Source organism: Symphalangus syndactylus, chromosome 18, assembly GCF_028878055.3.
Source record: "Symphalangus syndactylus isolate Jambi chromosome 18, NHGRI_mSymSyn1-v2.1_pri, whole genome shotgun sequence".
Lineage (NCBI taxonomy): Eukaryota > Metazoa > Chordata > Mammalia > Primates > Hylobatidae > Symphalangus > Symphalangus syndactylus.
Window position 1 is genome coordinate 103019920 of NC_072440.2, and position 17708 is coordinate 103037627.

At 47.7% G+C, this 17708-nt stretch overlaps 1 protein-coding gene across 5 annotated transcripts in view; it reads right to left on the reverse strand.

The window, feature by feature from the left end:
* Window positions 1–17708, reverse strand: part of ASAP2 (ArfGAP with SH3 domain, ankyrin repeat and PH domain 2) — a 199553-nt gene that overhangs the window by 96950 nt on the left and 84895 nt on the right. For all 5 annotated transcript variants that reach the window (XM_055253844.2, XM_055253845.2, XM_055253843.2 and 2 more), the window contains exon 3: window positions 12171–12316. In XM_055253844.2, the coding sequence (XP_055109819.1) occupies window positions 12171–12316 (146 nt within the window). The remainder of the gene's footprint in view (window positions 1–12170; window positions 12317–17708) is intronic.

Below are 17708 nucleotides of genomic sequence, written 5' to 3' on the forward strand. Positions count from 1 at the left end.
TGTACAGCGCAGGCAACACCCTGTCTGAGGGTGGGCAGTTGAAGAAAGAACTCACATCTATTGTATCAATTAAGGGCATTCTTAGCAGAGGCTGCAGCATTAACCAGGATATCTGAGTGTGAAACAGCCTTCCAGTGCTGGAAGCTTCCAGCCACCTCCAGGAGCCGGAGCCCACGGCCTATGACATGTGTGTTAGGCAGGCATTAAAGAGCAGAAAGTGGGCTTTGGACCTGTGATGTCCCACAGGACAGACGATAGCTACATGCCCCTCTTCACATTTAAATTGATTAAACTTAAATGAAGTTAAAAACTGAGTTCCTCAGTTGCACTAGCCACATTTCAAATGCAATAGTCACACGTGGCTATAGACTTGTTAGACTCAGTAAGGCAAATATACACCATTCCCATCAATGCAAACACTTCTATTGGGCACCAACACTTTGAACAAACGGCTTTTGAAAAGTTTTAAGCAGCTTTATTGAAGTGTCATGGACAGACAATAAACCACACACATTTAAAGTATGACTTGATATGCTATGACACATGGATATTCCTATGAAGCTATCACCAAAATCCAGACTGGGAGAGTACCCTCTCACCTCAAGAGGATGTTTCCTTATGCCCCTTTTGCAACCCCAGCTCCTTACCCCCAAGTCTCTGGCAACCCCTGATCTGCTTCTTTGCCAGAGAACACTGCATTTTCTGGAATTTTATATACGGTATCTGGAATCATCCAGCATGTACGCCTTTTCATCTGGCTTCTTGCATAATGATTTTGGGACTGAGCATAATGACTGTGCGATTCATTCACGTAGTTGCGTGTACCAGTAGTTCGCTTCTTTTTCTTGGCCAGCACTGTTCCATCATATGGCTACACTGCCGTCTAGCCAGACACCTGTTGATGGACGTTTGAGTTGTTTCCAGTTTGGGGGATACTACGGATACCACAAATAAAGATGCCATGATCATTTGTGGGATGGAGACTCTTTCAAATAGTGTCAGAAAGGCCTTTTCATAAGGTGGCCTTGGAGCAGAGTGCAAAGGAGGCAGGGCAGAGTGCCACGTGAGGACCTGGGGGAAGTGTGCTCTGGGCCAAGGGGACTCTAACACAAAGGTCCTGGGGCAGGAGTATGCCTGGCAGGTTCAAAGGACAGCTCTCTGTTCTTTCTAAAGGCCGCTTATCTGAAAGAACGGGTATCCAGGCAGAAAGTATTTTTGAGAAGCACAGGGTACTGAGTAAAATGGCCTGAATAAACCACCAGATGACACAGGGCCCTTTAATCCCATTCAACCCTTGCAATTACTCTGAGAAATAAGTGCCGTGACCCCCATTTTGCAGGTATGGCAACAGAGGCTTGAGTCATCCACGTTGCCTCCAAATCACACAACTATTAGCAGCAGAGTTGGCTAGAACTGTGAAGCCAGAGCTCTTCCTATCAGCTCACTATTAAAGATAGCTGGACTTAAACTCCTGCTGTCACAGGGCAAGATGGTTTACACCTGCCAGGCCAGGCCAGGCTAAGCTAAGCTGAGGTTGGGCACATGCTGCCATCCTAGGTGCTGTCTCCATCAAAAAGCCCTCCTGTTCCCTTTTACACAGAGCAGCCCGTCAGGTACATACAAGGAAACTCTAAACAGGAAAATCACTGATGTGGTTTGGGTCTGTGTCCCCGCTCAAACCTCACGTCAAATTGTAATCCCCAGTGTTGGAGCTGGGGCCTGGTGGGAGGTGACTCGATCACGGGGGTGAAGTTCTCATGACTGGTTTAGCACTATGTCCCTTGGTACTGTGTAGCAAGTGAGTTTAAAAGTGTGTGGCACCTCCCACCTCATTCTTGCCACTGCCCGCGGCCATGTGAACTGCTGGCTCCCCCTTCACCTTCCGCCATGACTAAGTTTCCTGAGGCCTCCCCAGGAGCCGAGCAGAGCAGATGCTGCCATGCTTCCTCTATAGCCTGTGGAACTGTGAGCCAATTAAACACGTTATATATGTGCGTGTTATATATGTGTTATATATGTGTGTTATATGTGTTATATATGTTATATATATGTTACCCAGTCTCAGATATTTCTTTATAGCAGAGCAAGAACAGACTAATACAATCATCTAGGCCACTTTCGTTTTTGGTGTAAGTGAACAGATCCCCTGGGCCACAGTATTGCCTTGAAGTCTATTATACACGCATGCATGCACATGTACACATATGCATGCACACAGACAAGCGCATGCATGCACACACTCCCATCTATGCACTCTCACACTCACAGAGGGCCTTCCTGAACAGATGCGCCCAGCCCGTCCCTGGCAGCACAGTCGCTGTTTAATTAAAAAGGAGAAGGGGGAGCCCATGCTGATCCTAAGTGTTTAACACAAACTGAAAGATCAAAACCAGCCAGCTGCCAAAAACACACTGGCAACTTTCAAAACCAGAACAAGGAGGAAAATCGCTGACCTGGTTTCTGCTCTTAATGCCGCTTCTCTGGCAGTCAACAGCTCTGATCTTTCAGGCTATAAGTGGAGAGAAAACTGGGCCCTCTGCCCCCTTCTCCACTAGAATAAAGGATAAGCTTGGACATGTCAGTCGGCCACCAACAACCACACTGACACCAGCTGAAGGCCGGTTCTGGGAGCCGGAGGGCAGCACTGGAGAACCCAGGACTCAGGCACCCAAAACTACTTCTAAAACCAGGTGATGGTAAAACATTTGCTGAAGCCATCAACCAGAAATGAAAGTATTTTTTCAAATGTATTACCTCCAAGAATCCAGGTTTAGAAAGTAGCTCTGACCTCCGCAAGACCTGGGGCACCTGAAGTCTCCATCTCGCCAAGGGTGAGAGTCGGAAGCACTGGACCCAGGCTGTCCTCGGGGCAGTAGTTCTCAGTGCGGCTCCTGACCAGCAAGGCCAGCATGACTAGGAACAGGAAATGCAAAACCCTGGGCCCTATGCCAGACCCGTGGAATCAGAAACTCTCGGGGGGAGTCCAACAGGTGTGGTCTAACAAGCCACGCAGGCGATGCTGATGCACCCCAGCTGGAGACCCACAATCCTGCAGGTGAGGTGTGGAGGCTGGGGCTGCGTGTTTCTAACGCTGCTGGTGCAGCTGGACCAGGGGCCACACTTGGAGGACCTCTGCTCCAGGGCAGTGCTGCTCAAGCTTGACTGCCTGCTATTGCCTGGGGCTCCTACACACTAAGATTCTGGCTTCGCAGGCCTCCGGGAGGCTGGAATTCTAAGAAGCCCCAGGCAATTCCAGTGATGCTCTGTGGATGCCTGGCCAGTGCCCCTGGGGCACCAATGGTACAAACCCTGCCCACATGCCTTCTAAGCTGAAACCTGGAGTATATGGGCACTGATATGGGGTGCCAGGCTTCAGATTTTAAGCAATGATTACCAAATAGCTGAAAGTTCCCAAAGAAAGGGGAATGCAAACAAGCACATGCTGAATTTCTATCAATTCGCTGACAATTCCCTCAGCGAGCCAGGGGCAGAGGCTTGACTCGTGGCTGGACTCATCAACCCGAGGACAAAGGGGCACAGGGTCTCCACAGCTCACAGCCCCCCATTTTCCTTCACATCAACCTTGGGCTTCCAGCTCCTTCCCTGGGGCCCAGAAATAGGCTCAAGCCCCTCTCACCCTAGGAACCCTTCCCACCTGCTTTCCTCTTCCGTTATCAACCATTCTTAGAACAGTGAACACCTGTGGTCCCTACGCCTCCACCTGCAGCAGCTGCTCTTCTGGCATTAAGAAAGTCTGGGAAACGTCCCTGAGGCCCCTTGCAGGCACCCAAGCCAACAGGGCTGCTCTTCTGCACCCCTGCTGCGGATGTGGCTCCCCGACCTCCTTCACTCACACCCCCCACTACTACAGCCCTCCCACCAGGTATCTCTATCCCCTACAGCCCCACCAGGCCGTATCTCCACCCCCAGTACTACAACCCTTCACTTGGTACATACACCCTCCTGCAGCGCTCCCACTCCCTCTCTACACCCCTAGAGCCCCTCCACCCCATGTCTACACCCCCACTACACCAGCCCCTCCACCAATATATACACCCCTCACAGGCCCTACCCCCCATAACCCCACCCCCTACAGCCTCTTTACTTCATATCGATACCCTCCCACAGCCCCTCCATCCCATATCTACCACCCCACTACTACAGCCTCTACACCAATATCTATACACACTACTACAGCCCCTCCACCAATATCTGTACCCCACTATTACAGCCCCTCCACCAATATATATACCCCACTACTCCAGCCTGTCAACCAATATCTATACGCACTACTCCAGCCTGTCCACCAATATCTATATCCCACTATTACAGCCCCTCCACCAATATCTATACCTCACTACTCCAGACCCTCCAATATCTATACCCCACTACTCCAGCCTGTCAACCAATATCTATATGCACTACGCCAGCCTGTCCACCAATATCTGTACCCCACTATTACAGCCCCTCCACGAATATCTATACCTCACTACCCCAGACCCTCCAATATCTATACCTCACTACTCCAGCCTGTCAACCAATATCTATACCCCACTAATACAACCCCCTCCACCAATATCTATACCCCACTATTACAGCCCCTCCACCAATATCTATACCTCACTACTCCAGACCCTCCGATATCTATACCCCACTACTCCAGCCCCTCTACCAATTGCTATACCCCACTAATATAACCCCCTCCACCAATATCTATACCCCACTATTACAGCCCCTCACCAATATCTATACCCCACTAGTCCAGCCCCTCCACCAATATCTACACCCCACTACTCCAGCCTGTCCACCAATATCTATACCCCACTATTACAACCCCCTCCACCAATATCTATACCCCACTAGTCCAGCCCCTCCACCAATATCTATACCCCACTAGTCCAGCCTGTCCACCAATATCTACACCCCACTATTATAACCCCTCCACCAATATCTATACCTCACTACTACAACCCCTCCACCAATATCTATACTCCACTACTCCAGCCTCTCCACCAGTATCTATACCCCCAAGACTACAGCCTCTCCACCCTGTATCTACACCCCCACAACTACAGCCCTCCCACCTGTATACATCCCCCTACAGCCCTCCCACCTGTATCTATACCCCCCTACAGCCCCTCCACCACATATCTACACCCCCTACAGCCCTTCCACCCCCTATCTACATCCCCACTATAGCCATTCCACACAGTACCTTGTAGATTTGGCAAACAATTTTTTTTTAAGTTTGAGGTCACCTACTTCATGGCAGTTGTCCCTTTAATAGCCAGCAATTAAGAAAACACACAATGACAAAAACAAAAACAAACCCTGTTTTAGGTTCATTAATACTTTCAAACAGAAACAGCATGTCCTACACACATTTGAGAATTGTGAAGAAACTGATTTCTAAGCCTTGCAAGCAGGCTTGAGTGCAGATGGACAAGTGCCATACTGCAGTGCCCCTCCACCTGCAGGGATCCAGGGAAGCAGGGACCCAGGGCTCGGGGCGGGGAGTCACTGCTCCCTGCTTCCAATGCTGTACCCTCAGGGCTCCGCGGGCTGCCAGTGGCTGTCCCAGCATGTCTTCTAATAAAAGCATCTGTGTCCCCTGCCCAGGCAGGAGTTGCCAGAGGCCACTGCCCCATACAGCACCAGTGCATGGATAGCACCCGGCAGGTGCCCAGTCCTCGTCTCTGTGAGTTCTCCCTCCCGCGCCCAAGGCCTCAGCACCCTATCTTTGCCCAATATGGCTTCTCCCACTTTCTCTGTATGGGGGTTACCGTATCGCAGCATTCCCTCCCAACCCCAAAAAGAAACAGTATCCAAGTCCAATGGAAACCTATTACATGGCTATGCCACAACCAAAATGTAGATATCTGACGCCAGCCTTATTTGTTCATCGTCTCGATCAAACAATGTGCTTTTGTTTTTGGTTAGAGATTTGTGAGTATAGAACATAGCTTAGCGTTGAAGTCTTTTGGGTCTTAGATAAGGAATTTCCAACTATAAATGAGGCCATACTAAAATCTAAATGGCAGAGGTTTCTAGGGGCCCAAAGCAACTGTCCGCAAGTCCATCAAGGTACTCTCTCTCCCCTCCTCACTCGAAGCCCTAGCCCTCAAGCCCTCCTCACTCAAAGCCTATGGACTCCTAATTTGCACCCAAGTCTAACAAGCCACGTCATCCTGCTCTTCAGTTCGCAGCACCGTGAAACAGAGACCTTAGAGGCACCCAAGCAATGACAGCAGGAAAAAGGGCAACCAATAGAAAAAGTGTCAGAATATTAAAAAGCAAATGTCAGAAATGGACACCTAATAATAGTCCAGGCCTAATCCAAGGGCGGATATTCCCACGTACCCCAAGCCACTGGGGATGTCTCTAGATTTCAGCACAGTTCATTAGTTTATGTCTAAAACAGTGACTTAAATCCTCCTCCCAAAAAGATCATACTATGGTCACTGCTCTTGTTTAATTAAAAAATAAAGTAAGACATTGAAGAATCTAAGACATTTGCAATACAAGAAGTTAGGAGAAAGTCTGTGGAAGTACTGAGGGTGAGGACCTCTGCTAGCAAGATGTCTATGTTGAGTGATGAGACAAGCCTTACTAATATCGACAATCAGCTCACACTTAACCTAAGCCCGACAGCACTGGGCAGAGTCCTGCTGTACTAGCCAATGCAGCCAAGCCAGGATGCCCCTCTGCCAGGTGCAGCACATATGACAAAGCCACAAACTACCGCTTGTCCCAACAGAACCTTACTACCTCCCTAGTAAGGTTAGCTATAATGTCTTCTGGCCAGGCATGGTGGCTCACACCTGTAATCCCAGTACTTTGGGAGGCCCAGGCGGGTGGATCACTTGAGGTCAGGAGTTCGAGACCAGCCTGGCCAACATGGAGAAACCCCATCTGTACTAAAAATACAAAACTTAGCTGGGTGTGGTGGCTTGCGCCTGTAATCCCAGCTACTTGGGAGGCTGAGGCACAAGAATAGCTGGAACCTGGGAGGCGGAGGCTGCAGTGAGCCAAGATCACACCACTGCACTCCAGCTTGGGCGACACAGTGAGACTCTGTCTCAAACAAAACAAACAAACAAAAAATTTGGCCAGGCGTGGTGGCTCATGCCTGTAATCCTAGCACTTTGGGAGGCCGAGATGGGCGGATCACGAGGTCAGGAATTCAAGACCAGCCTGGCCAATATAGTGAAACTCTGTCTCTGCTAAAAATATAAAAATTAGCTAGGCATGGTGGCACGCGCCTGTAGTCCCAGCTACTCGGGAGGCTGAGGCAGAAGGATCGCTTGAACCCAAGAGGCAGAGGCTGCAGTGAGCCAAGACTGCACCACTGTGCTCCAGCCTGGGTGACAGAGCAAGACTCCGTCTCAAAAAAAAAAAAAAAAAAAAAAAAAAAGTCTTCTAACTCACATCATCTGTGTTTGGAAAAAAAAAAAAAAAAAAAAGGCCGGGCACAGTGGCTCATGCCTGTAATCCCTGCACTTTGGGAGGCCAAGGCAGGCGGATCATGAGGTCAGGAGATCGAGACCATCCTGGCTAACACGGTGAAACCCCATCTCTACTAAAAATACCAAAAACTAGCCGGGCGTGGTGGCGGGCACCTGTAGTCCCAGCTACATGGGAGGCTGAGGCAGGAGAATGGCATGAACCTGGGAGGCGGAGCTTGCAGTGAGCCGAGATTGTGCCACTGCACTCCAGCCTGGGCAACAGAGCGAGACTCCAACTCAAAAAAAAAAAAAAAAAAAAGAAGATGATTGATACGCATGTTGCTTGGTAGAGCGTTCCATTTCCTCTATCAATGTGGGTGAGGGAAAACTCCTTAGCCCAGGGTCACCTCAGATCTCATGCTGCAACTCTGTCCTCTCCTCAGCATCCATTGGCCCCTGCTTTCAATGGATGCTGATCTTCATGTAGAGCGGGTTCTGCAGACCGTGAGGACATCTTTCACTAACAATCCTCTAACACTGGAGACAGAGACTACATATCTGTAACAAAGCTTTCAGAAACCTGCCCTGAAATGCAGCCTTTCATTAGAAAGCCACTTCTCAGCACAGAGGTGGCCCTTGGAGTCTTCCCAGGATTCTCACATCCATTGGGGAAGAGGAAAAGAACCCCTGAAACTAGGCTGACTTCATAAGCACTTTAATTTCACACATGTCACATTTCTGGAGCCGTCTGGTTTTCCCTTTCATCCTGCATCACCGCAGAGAAAACTCACAGACTTCTGCAGGTGAGAATCTCACCCATTAGTAAGAAAATCTTGCTTTATATTAAGCTGGCATTTTTCTGGAGATCTTCCAACTGCTTTATAAACATTCTTTCATGCCTCCAAGCAGGTAGGTGGTAATTGTTATTCTTTCTGGACAAGAGGTAGCACTGTGAGTCTTAGCCAGACAGAACTGAAATGTTTTTAAATGCCCGAGGGAAAGCAAAAGCAAGGCTTGGAAAGTATGAGATAAGACAGATGTGACCAAAAATAGGAAGAAGAATGGTATACAAAATTCCAAAAAAGGAGACTTCTCCTATAATCCGCTCCCCGTCTGCCCAGCTTTGCAGGAGCCACCACTTGGCCTTCTTCTGGCTGTGCAGCTTCCACACCGGCACTCGCCTGGAAAATCAGGCGTGGTGAGTGCTAATTTTGGCTCAAATAAGAAATTTTCTCTCTCTTTGACCTTTGCCAGGAAATAGGATCAACAGTCCGACTTCCATAAAGTGCAAGTTGAAACTTGAACCCTTATGATCAGTCAAGAAGGCGACAAGAGGCTATGGTTCCTTTAAATGTCACAATGACAACAACATGGGTTTGGAGTGTTAATACCTGGGTTTGAATCCCAACTCTGTCCCTCACTAGCTAAGGGCCCTGTAAGTGACTGTGTGCCTTAAGAGGATGGTGATACAAACTATCCTGCACAGCTGCCAAGAGGAATAAATGAAACAGAGTATCCTTCATGCATAGCCCAGTGATTGCTACACCCGTGGGTGCTCATGAAATCACTGCCACAGATACCTTTATTGATACCTTTACTCTCTGTAGAAAGCTGGACAGCAACTAGGACCTGCAGTGATGTGTGAAGTATTAAAAACTGGCAAAGCCACAGGGTGGTGAGCAATGTACCAGCTGTAACATGCAGGCCCTGCTCTGCTTTCTGCTTTTGCAGGAAATTTTATAAAGGAGAAGGAGGGATTGCTTTTATTTAACTATGCAGCTGCCCTTTTGTTAACTGAGACAAGTTGGTTTCGTCCGGATTCCATGGTGTGGAGTGCTCCAAGTGGGCCTGCCTAGGCAAGGACTCTGAGCCTCCCAAGAGAGATATTAGCTGCTGCTTCTTTTTTTTGAGACAGGGTCTCACTCTCTGTCGCCCAAGTGGAGTACAGGGGCGTGATGTCAGCTCACTGCAATCTCCGCTTCCAGGGCTTAAGCAATTCTTCAGCCTCAGCCTCCCGAGTAGCAGGGACTACAGCCGTGAGCCACCATGCCCGGCTAAGTTTTGTACTTTTTGTAGAAACATGTTGCCCAGGCTGGTCTTGTACTCCTGGGTTCAAAGCAATCCGCCCACCTTGGCCTCCCAAAGTGCTGGGATGACACACGTGAGCCACTGTGCTGGGCCAGATATTAGCTCTTCAAACCATTCAGGGCCTCAGTTATCTAATCTGTAGAGTGGGGATGACATTGACTGACCTTATGGGATTGTCGTAAGAATTAAGTAAGCTATCCTGTGTAAGAGTCACCGGCTGGCTATAATCTATCCACAGAATCAGGTATGGTATTATCATCTCCATATTAGAGCTGAGACAATCCAGGTCTAGACATCAGCTGAATAAAGGTAAAGGGCTGTCTGGGAGTGAGAAGCAGAACCCGGGACTCCACCCGTCTCCTACATCGTCAGTCGTCCTGGGCTGGCGGCTTTCTAGGCCCCCTGCTTGGCAGCCCCGCTGGGACTTCCCTTCACCATCATCCTCTTGGAATTCCCTTCCACTGCTTGCTTTCCTGTGTTGGGTCCTGTTTCCTGACTCTCAATTTCCTCTTTCTTGGCTTTTCCCTTCATTTTACTAAAACACATCCTTTAGGAGTTTCAGAGAAATGACACATGGGAGCCAAAGTTTTTAAGCCTTGCATGTCTGAAAATATCTTTAATTCTACTCTCATATTTGATTGGCTGGGCATCATTCCAGGCTGAGTTAGTTTCCTCACGATTTTAATGGCATTGCTCCATGCCGTAACGTTTCCAGTGCTGCTGCTAAGAGGTTCACCGCCATTCTGATTCTGAATCCTCTGGGTGCTGTCTGGAAGCTTTTAAGATCTTTTGCAAGTTCACACAGGGATGCCTCAGGGCAGGTCTTTTCCCTTATTGTGCTGGGCACTTGTGAGCCTCTCAACCTGGAGACTCTTCCGTTCCATTTTTAGAAAATGCCTTTAGATTTGTTGCATTGATGACATCCTTCTCTCTTTCTAAAACATCTGCCAGTTGCATGCTGGGCCTTGAGAATTAATCCTTGTCTTTTATCTATTTCCCACTTTTTGGTCTTTTTGATCTATTTTCTGAGAGATTTCCTCTACTCCAGCCCTTCCTGTTGGATTTTTAATGTTATATTTTCTTACCTTAGTTGTGTCCCTGGCCTTCTTTAATAGCATGCTGCATCCCAGTCTTCCTGTACATTCATTTTTCTGCTAATTCTGGTCTCCCTCATGCTGGAGGCTGCTCATCTGTACTGAAGTGTGAGGCAGTACTACTATAATTACCAGAAGGAGAGTATTCTACACAGTTTAGAAACTAGAAGCTCACAGGCAGCTCTGTGTGCATGAAAAGGGCTTATCCACCCAGGTGTGGGGAGAGCAGGCAGTCAACTGACTTTTCCACCAGGAGACGCCCTCCATGGCAGCATCTACGGATCTTTACCCTGGGCCCATGCAATTTATCCAGTTTAAAAAAAATCTCCACTCTTTCCCGACCCGGTGGTGAGACCCTACCATGCAGACCTGCCAGCGTCTAGGACATGGGGCTGAGGCAGGGCAAGGGCTCCACTGCTGAGCAGGTGGGCCGCCACTCTAGGATAGGGACGAAGGCGGATAAGCGCGACCAAAGCCCCAAGGGATTTCAAATTCCTCCAAGTGAAAAGCTCGAGAAGAGCGACAGCTTTTTACTTTTACCATGTCTTACAGAAATGTTCGTAAGTGAAGATGGGGAGAAAGAGCAAGGGCCTGAGCGCTCCTGCTCTTCCCCTTCCCATTAGGAACTCACACATGATGCTCACTCATTTCTCCCCTTCTAAGGCCGGTCTCACAAAACCACTGTCATCCCCATCTCAGGAATGAGTGATGTTTTTCACTTGTTATGAGCTTCCTAACAGAGACACAAAAAAGATGCTGTTGTTTGTGGCCTACAGAGAAAGCATTACTGAGTTCTTGACCTGGCCTTCCATGACCTTTAGGAGAAACTGGAGAAGAAAAACAGGAAAGAAAAGCTGGGGCGATCCCAGGCTCCACTCCACCCGGGCAGGGTCCCAAACAGCCCTCTTGGGCTGCCCACTTCTTCAAAACGTCCCCATCACGAGGACAGCACAGAGCTGCCAGGCACAAGAAAGGCGCGATTCACCCACAGTACGAAGCAGCAGCCACAGGCAGCAGGCACCAGCGCCGCATTCCCACGGCTGAAAACTGAGGCATTGCTCTCAGTCCTGCTTTTTTTTAGGTTCTACACTTGGGAGCACAAAAGGCCTTTAAATATTCATGGTAATTTCTGTGCTTTGATTACAGGTTACCTTGCTGTGTAAGACGGGCCTGAAACATATTTATTAAATATTATAAGCTTAAATGCCTACTATAATTACCAGAAGGAGAGTATTCTACACAGTTTAGAAACTATTAAAAATTCAAGTCAGAGGCCCTTAAGAAGATGAATGCATTTACCCGTTTTGTCCCATAGCTGTGTACATTTAAATTGCAGAGCTGAATTTTAAGTCTTGTTAAAGTAAAAATTACAATTTTAAACTTTATTCCAAATTGACCTAATGTGTATAAAAACATAATTCTTTTAGGTACCCAAGGAACTCTGAAATGCATTCCTAGTTTATCAAACAAACCATAACTATCCTCTACTGAGCCACTTTCCAAAATAAAGTAACCGTAGCATTTCATACACAGAGCTGCTTACCAGGTTTTTGAAAAGTGCTGTCAACTCCTTTGTAAACACTGAGAACTTCAGGAATGCACTTCCTAAATCTGGGTCATCTCTGCATACGCAGTTGCCGCCAAACTTCTCCAGAGCCTGGGTGTACTGCTCTTCATTTTCCACGTGAGCTGCAACAGAATGAGGGAGGTGCTGTGAGTCTCAGGCATGCCACCCTCACTCCACACCAGGTTCTTCTCGGTTCTGAATAACACCGAACACATCAGCAGAAGAAAAATCTGAGAAAAGTCAAGCTGCACCAGGAACAGAAATAGCTTCATTATCCCGACAACAACCCGTGGTGCTGGCAACAGATCCCAAAGAACAAATGTGGTGTGCAAGAGGGGAAGCCCTTGCCCACATCCAGTGGTCCTCAGCATATCAGATGAGATGGCCAAGGACACACAACATTTCCACCCCTCTGAGGACTCTTCCTTCACCAAATGATGGCAGAAGTCACCAGACTCAGCCCCCTCCCAGAAACTCAACCACAGATGCCCCATTCCTTTCTAGCCTGAAGCCCAGGACTCTAATTCAGAGCCACACACCGCAGCTCCTTCTCCTTTTAACGTGGGAAGAGCAGTGGTCTTTGCAGCTCCAGTGCCTCTGCTCAGGATGCAGCCTCTACCCAGGGGCCCTTCCCTCCCAAACTCCTCTGCATCCTACAGATTCATGCTTCCTCCAGGAAGCCTTCCATGACTCTGCCCTACACCCTGGGTATTTCACTGGCACCTCTCCTATCCTTGCACTCAGCATGTTATATTGAAATGGTCTGGTAAATGTGTTCCCCATACACTGGACGTGCTTAGAGTTTACAGACTAAGTTTTATTCATCTTTGACCAAGTCATGTGCCTGAAATATTAGACAACACACATGTTGTTTGAGCAGAAAAAGCAAACCAGGTGCTACATCTCATGGCATTTTACTACCATTAGGCCTCAAAGTAGCACGTGAAAGAGTGAAAATCTGGACTCTGGGTCTCTGGCACGGTGGTTCTCAATCCCTGCTGGACACCAAAAGCATGCATGGATTTTCACCAAACTCTAGACACCACCTTCCCATCTCAGACCTCTGATTTAAACCGTGGGTAGGAATGGGGGAGGGGACACAGGTGATTCTGGTAAATTAATGTGGTTGAATATAATTCCCTCACTACTAGGTCAGGCACTTTCAAATGAAACCAGCCAGTCTATAATAAAACAACTTCTATCTGCATGGCTACTTAATTCCTGTTTTCATCAGTTCGACTGGAAATATAACACAACTATTTACAGGCACAACAGGGCAGCCAGACCTTCGGTGTGAACTTGGATGTGAACTCCACCAGAGACAGCCTTAGTGCTGCAGCTCCTCCACCAAGTGACAGATCCTGAAAGCCCCTCTGTAGCTCCCAAATTCCTTCTCGGGGAAATGAGACCACTGTCAGCTAACGCCAATGCCCAGGCTGGGCCTGACAATGAGGGAAAACGAGGGAACATTTGTTCCTGGAGGGCAGTCTTGGACCCTGAGCCAATCCCTATGACCTATGAATGGTCTGTTCACCCATCCTACGGGGGAAGCACCATGTCCTTGACCTCCAGTGGCATTTGGGGGACTAGAGGGTTCTAATGGGGATCTAGCAGACACAAGAGAAAACTCATTTCGCTGTTTGAGTCGTTTCCTTTTTTTTTTTTTTTTAACATTCCAGAAAAGAGCCTGAGAGTTCTAGATAAATTAAATGAATTTCTGAGACCAGATTCAGCAAACAAATTCAGACCGAAACATACATGTGCACACACACCCGCAAACACAGCTCCTCAGGAGCCCTCGGAAGATCTAGGTTCCAGTCCTATGTCCGCCAGTAAACATCTGTATGACCTTGGTAAGTCACAGTGACGCTGGGCCTGAGGCATCAGCTACATAAAGGATAAAGACCTGCTGGGAGATGCTCTCAAGGTCAGAGGAAGAATGAAAGAATCAGGTAAAGAGACCCAGTTTACCACACTTGGTGCATGACCAATAACACTAACAAAAGTAACAGCAGCAACAGGTGTCACTTTTTCAAAGCACAAACTTCACATATATTTTTTCTAAACTTCATAAGACATGTATTATTTCTCATAACACTATTAGGCAATTAGGGCTCAAAGAGATCAAATAATTCATCCAAGGAGACACAGAAAGTGGCAGAGCTGGGATTCAAACCCAAATCTTCTGATTCCAAAGTCCACTCTCCTACTCTACTACACGATGTTTGTTTCATCGTTAAAAAGTTTACCTTGTCAAACAAAAGTATCTAATTTTTAGATTTTTAAATCCAGTTTCACAGATGGATCAATAATTCCTTCTGTTTTACTCTATTTATAATTCTAGAGTGTGGTTAACAGTGAAGGGTAGGTCCTTTCAAACCACACACTATTTTTAAACTATCTCAAAATTAGTGGTCAAGACATGGGCAGTTTCATTGGGTTCAGGAAGGGAGCTGGTGGCCACAGGCAGGCATCTGTCACTACACACTGTCCACTGGATGACAGAAACAGGAATGCAACCTCCTGCTCCTGCTTACTCCCTCGCTTGCTGCTTTCTGAGCCATGGGTCTTTCAAGAGACGCCAACAGAGGGGAGCTGGGCCGTGGTGTCCTCCTCCACGGTGCTGGGCAATGAATGCAAAGCCTGGCAGGAGAGAAGCTGAAGACTACGCAGCCTCGTGGTGTCCTTCAAAACACGAGGAGGACTGGACCTCAGTGTTGATCTAAGTGAACACCCAAAGGGAAGGGACTTCACATATGGTTAACGCCTACTAGGTGGCTTGTTAAGTCTTTTGTTCAGTTTAACCTGAGCACTAAGAGTTGGCTATGATTATCCCTATTTTCTTCTGAATCAAGTGCAGTTCAGAGAGTCATGTCACCTGCCCCAGACCATAGAGTTGGTAGGAGGATCAATGCACTTTGTGGACCACGCAGGCTGCCTCCAACCCTTGGTCCTCCAGCCCTTGGTAGGAGAGAGGAGCCGGCCTTCTCACAGATAGTAGGCTTTATGTTCTAGCACCAAGAAATACAAAAGTACTCCTTATCATCCCTCCTGGGCTCCTCAACTGACTACCTAGTGTAGGTTAAGTTTTTTTCTTTTTAAAAAAATTATTGGCCGGACATGGTGGTTCACACCTGTAATCCCAGCACTTCGGGAGGCTGAGACAGGTGAATCACCTGAGGTCAGGAGTTTGAGACCAGCCTGGCCAACATGGTGAAACCCTGTCTCTACTAAAAATACAAAAATTAGCCAGGTGTGGTGGCACATGCCTGTAATCCCAGCTACTCAGGAGGCTGAGGCAGGAGAATCACTTGAACCTAGAAGGTGGAGGTTGCAGTGAGCAGAGATCGCACCACTGCACTCTAGCCTGGGCAAAACAGCAAGACACTATCTCAAAAAAAAAAAAAAAAAAAAGAATTCTTGTCCTTATACATCTTCTAAACGATGCACTGATCCCCAGCAACCCCAAGGTGATCAATTAGTTCTTTGGCTTGTCATCACCACCATCATCTCACGGATTTACATTTACAGTGCTTTCATCCACTGCAATCAGCACTATCTTCTGATGCTCACACTGTACCCGTTTAGGTCAGTGGGAATCTTTTTGTACCGGTCTAGTTGGGGATTTTTAGATGTATTTTTCATCCTGCAAACGAACTTGAAGCTTCCTGCTGAAGCCTATAAGCCCCGTGTCTTCCTCTAATGCCTAGCACGGTGCCCACCATAACAACAGCCATCCCTCCATGAATAACATGGCATTGACTGACCCACTGCTCCAGATCACCCCAAGGTGAAGATTTTCCTACTAGAGAACAGAAAATCATTGAGTGCCTTTGTTTTTCTTTTGCCAAAAACAACCTTAAAACAGGAACCTAAAATAAACAGCTTGGGAATAAAGTTTCTGGAAAGATCTCAAACTCGGTCTATCAGCTTTTATTTACAGAATTGTGAAAGGTGTTCTTCTAAAAAGAGCTCACACTCTCACCTCCCCCTTGTTCAAATGTACCTTAAACTCTAATTCTCATTAATGATCCAGATCCAATAATCACTGACCTGGGAGGGACTTTGGAAAATAAGAATCTGAGTCACAGAGACCATGCTAGGACAAGACTTTGTTTCTTCTCAATTCTAAGCCATCACCCCTTTATCTCCCCCACCTCACTGCACGAAACCCACCAATCCCTGCAAAAGGATGAACTGAGAGACTCTTGCAGAGAAATCGATCATGAAGCCAGAGTGCATGTGTACATACAGAGTTTAGAGGCAAAGACTAGGTTTTGTTGTGTGCTTTTTTAGTTTACTGGATTCTGTTATTTAAAAAACTGGTATCAAGGAGAAGGCCCAGTGCAAATGGTTTCAGCAAAAATTGCTGGATCCAAAAAGGACAAAGAATGGCTCCTTTGCGCCTCCTCTACAGGCCACACATGCAGATACGGCTCTTGACAGGTCAGTGTGGCCCACAGCACAGTGAGGAGGCAAGCCACCAACATAGCACTGCCAGAGGATGGGCATCCTCCAGCCAACTCACCTTCAACCACCTCCTCTTTCATCTCAAACATAACACTCACTATTTCCAGCCCTGCAAGAGGGATGTGACAGTATGCTGGGGTGAGATACAAGGACACATATGCTCATGGCTGGGATGAGTGCCTGGGGAAAGACATGTCAGTCCATGCACTGATCACTTATAATGCATCAGGCAATATGCTAGGCTCTGAGGACTCAGATGGCAAGGATACACTGAACTAGGGCTCCAAGGACAGGTAAGACTTGTTGAGTAGAGAAGGAGCAGATCACAGAAACAGACAGGCATTAGCTCCAGGGGAACACCAGGGAGTCCTATGTGTTCCCACTGTTAACACTTTCTCTGTTTTTTGTCTTGTTCTGTTTTTGTTTTTGTTTTAGATAGAATCTCATTCTGTCGCCCAGGCTAGAGTGCAGTGGTGCAATCTCGGCTCACTGCAATCTCCACCTCCCAGATTCAAGTGATTCTCTTGCCTCAGCCTCCCGAGTAGCTGAGACTACAGGCGCGCACCACCACGCCTGGCTACCTTTTGTATTTTTAGTAGAGACGGGGTTTCACCACATTGGCCAGTGTGGTCTTGACTCCTGATCTCGTGATCTGCCCGCCTCAGCCTCCCAAAGTACTGGGATTACAGGCGTGAGCCACGGCACCTGGCCTACTCTCTGTTTTAAAGCCCCTGCCTGCATCCAGCTCTCAACTCTCAAAATCGCCACAGGGCAACACAGGTCTCATTGTCCCCACCTCCTCAGGGCTCCTATACTCACTGCTGAGTCCTTTCATTCCATGGATCCTGAAAGACAACCTAGTCTAAACATGGAAACCAAAGCTCAGAGAGGGTAATGACTTGCTCAAGGTCACATAGTGAGTTTGCAGCAGAGCTGGAACAAGAACTCGGGTTTCCTGACTCTGAGTCCAATGCTCTTCCTCCCACAGCAAAAACCGTTTCTTCATTTGCTCATGACATTGTCGCTGTCTTCAGCTCTTAGCCT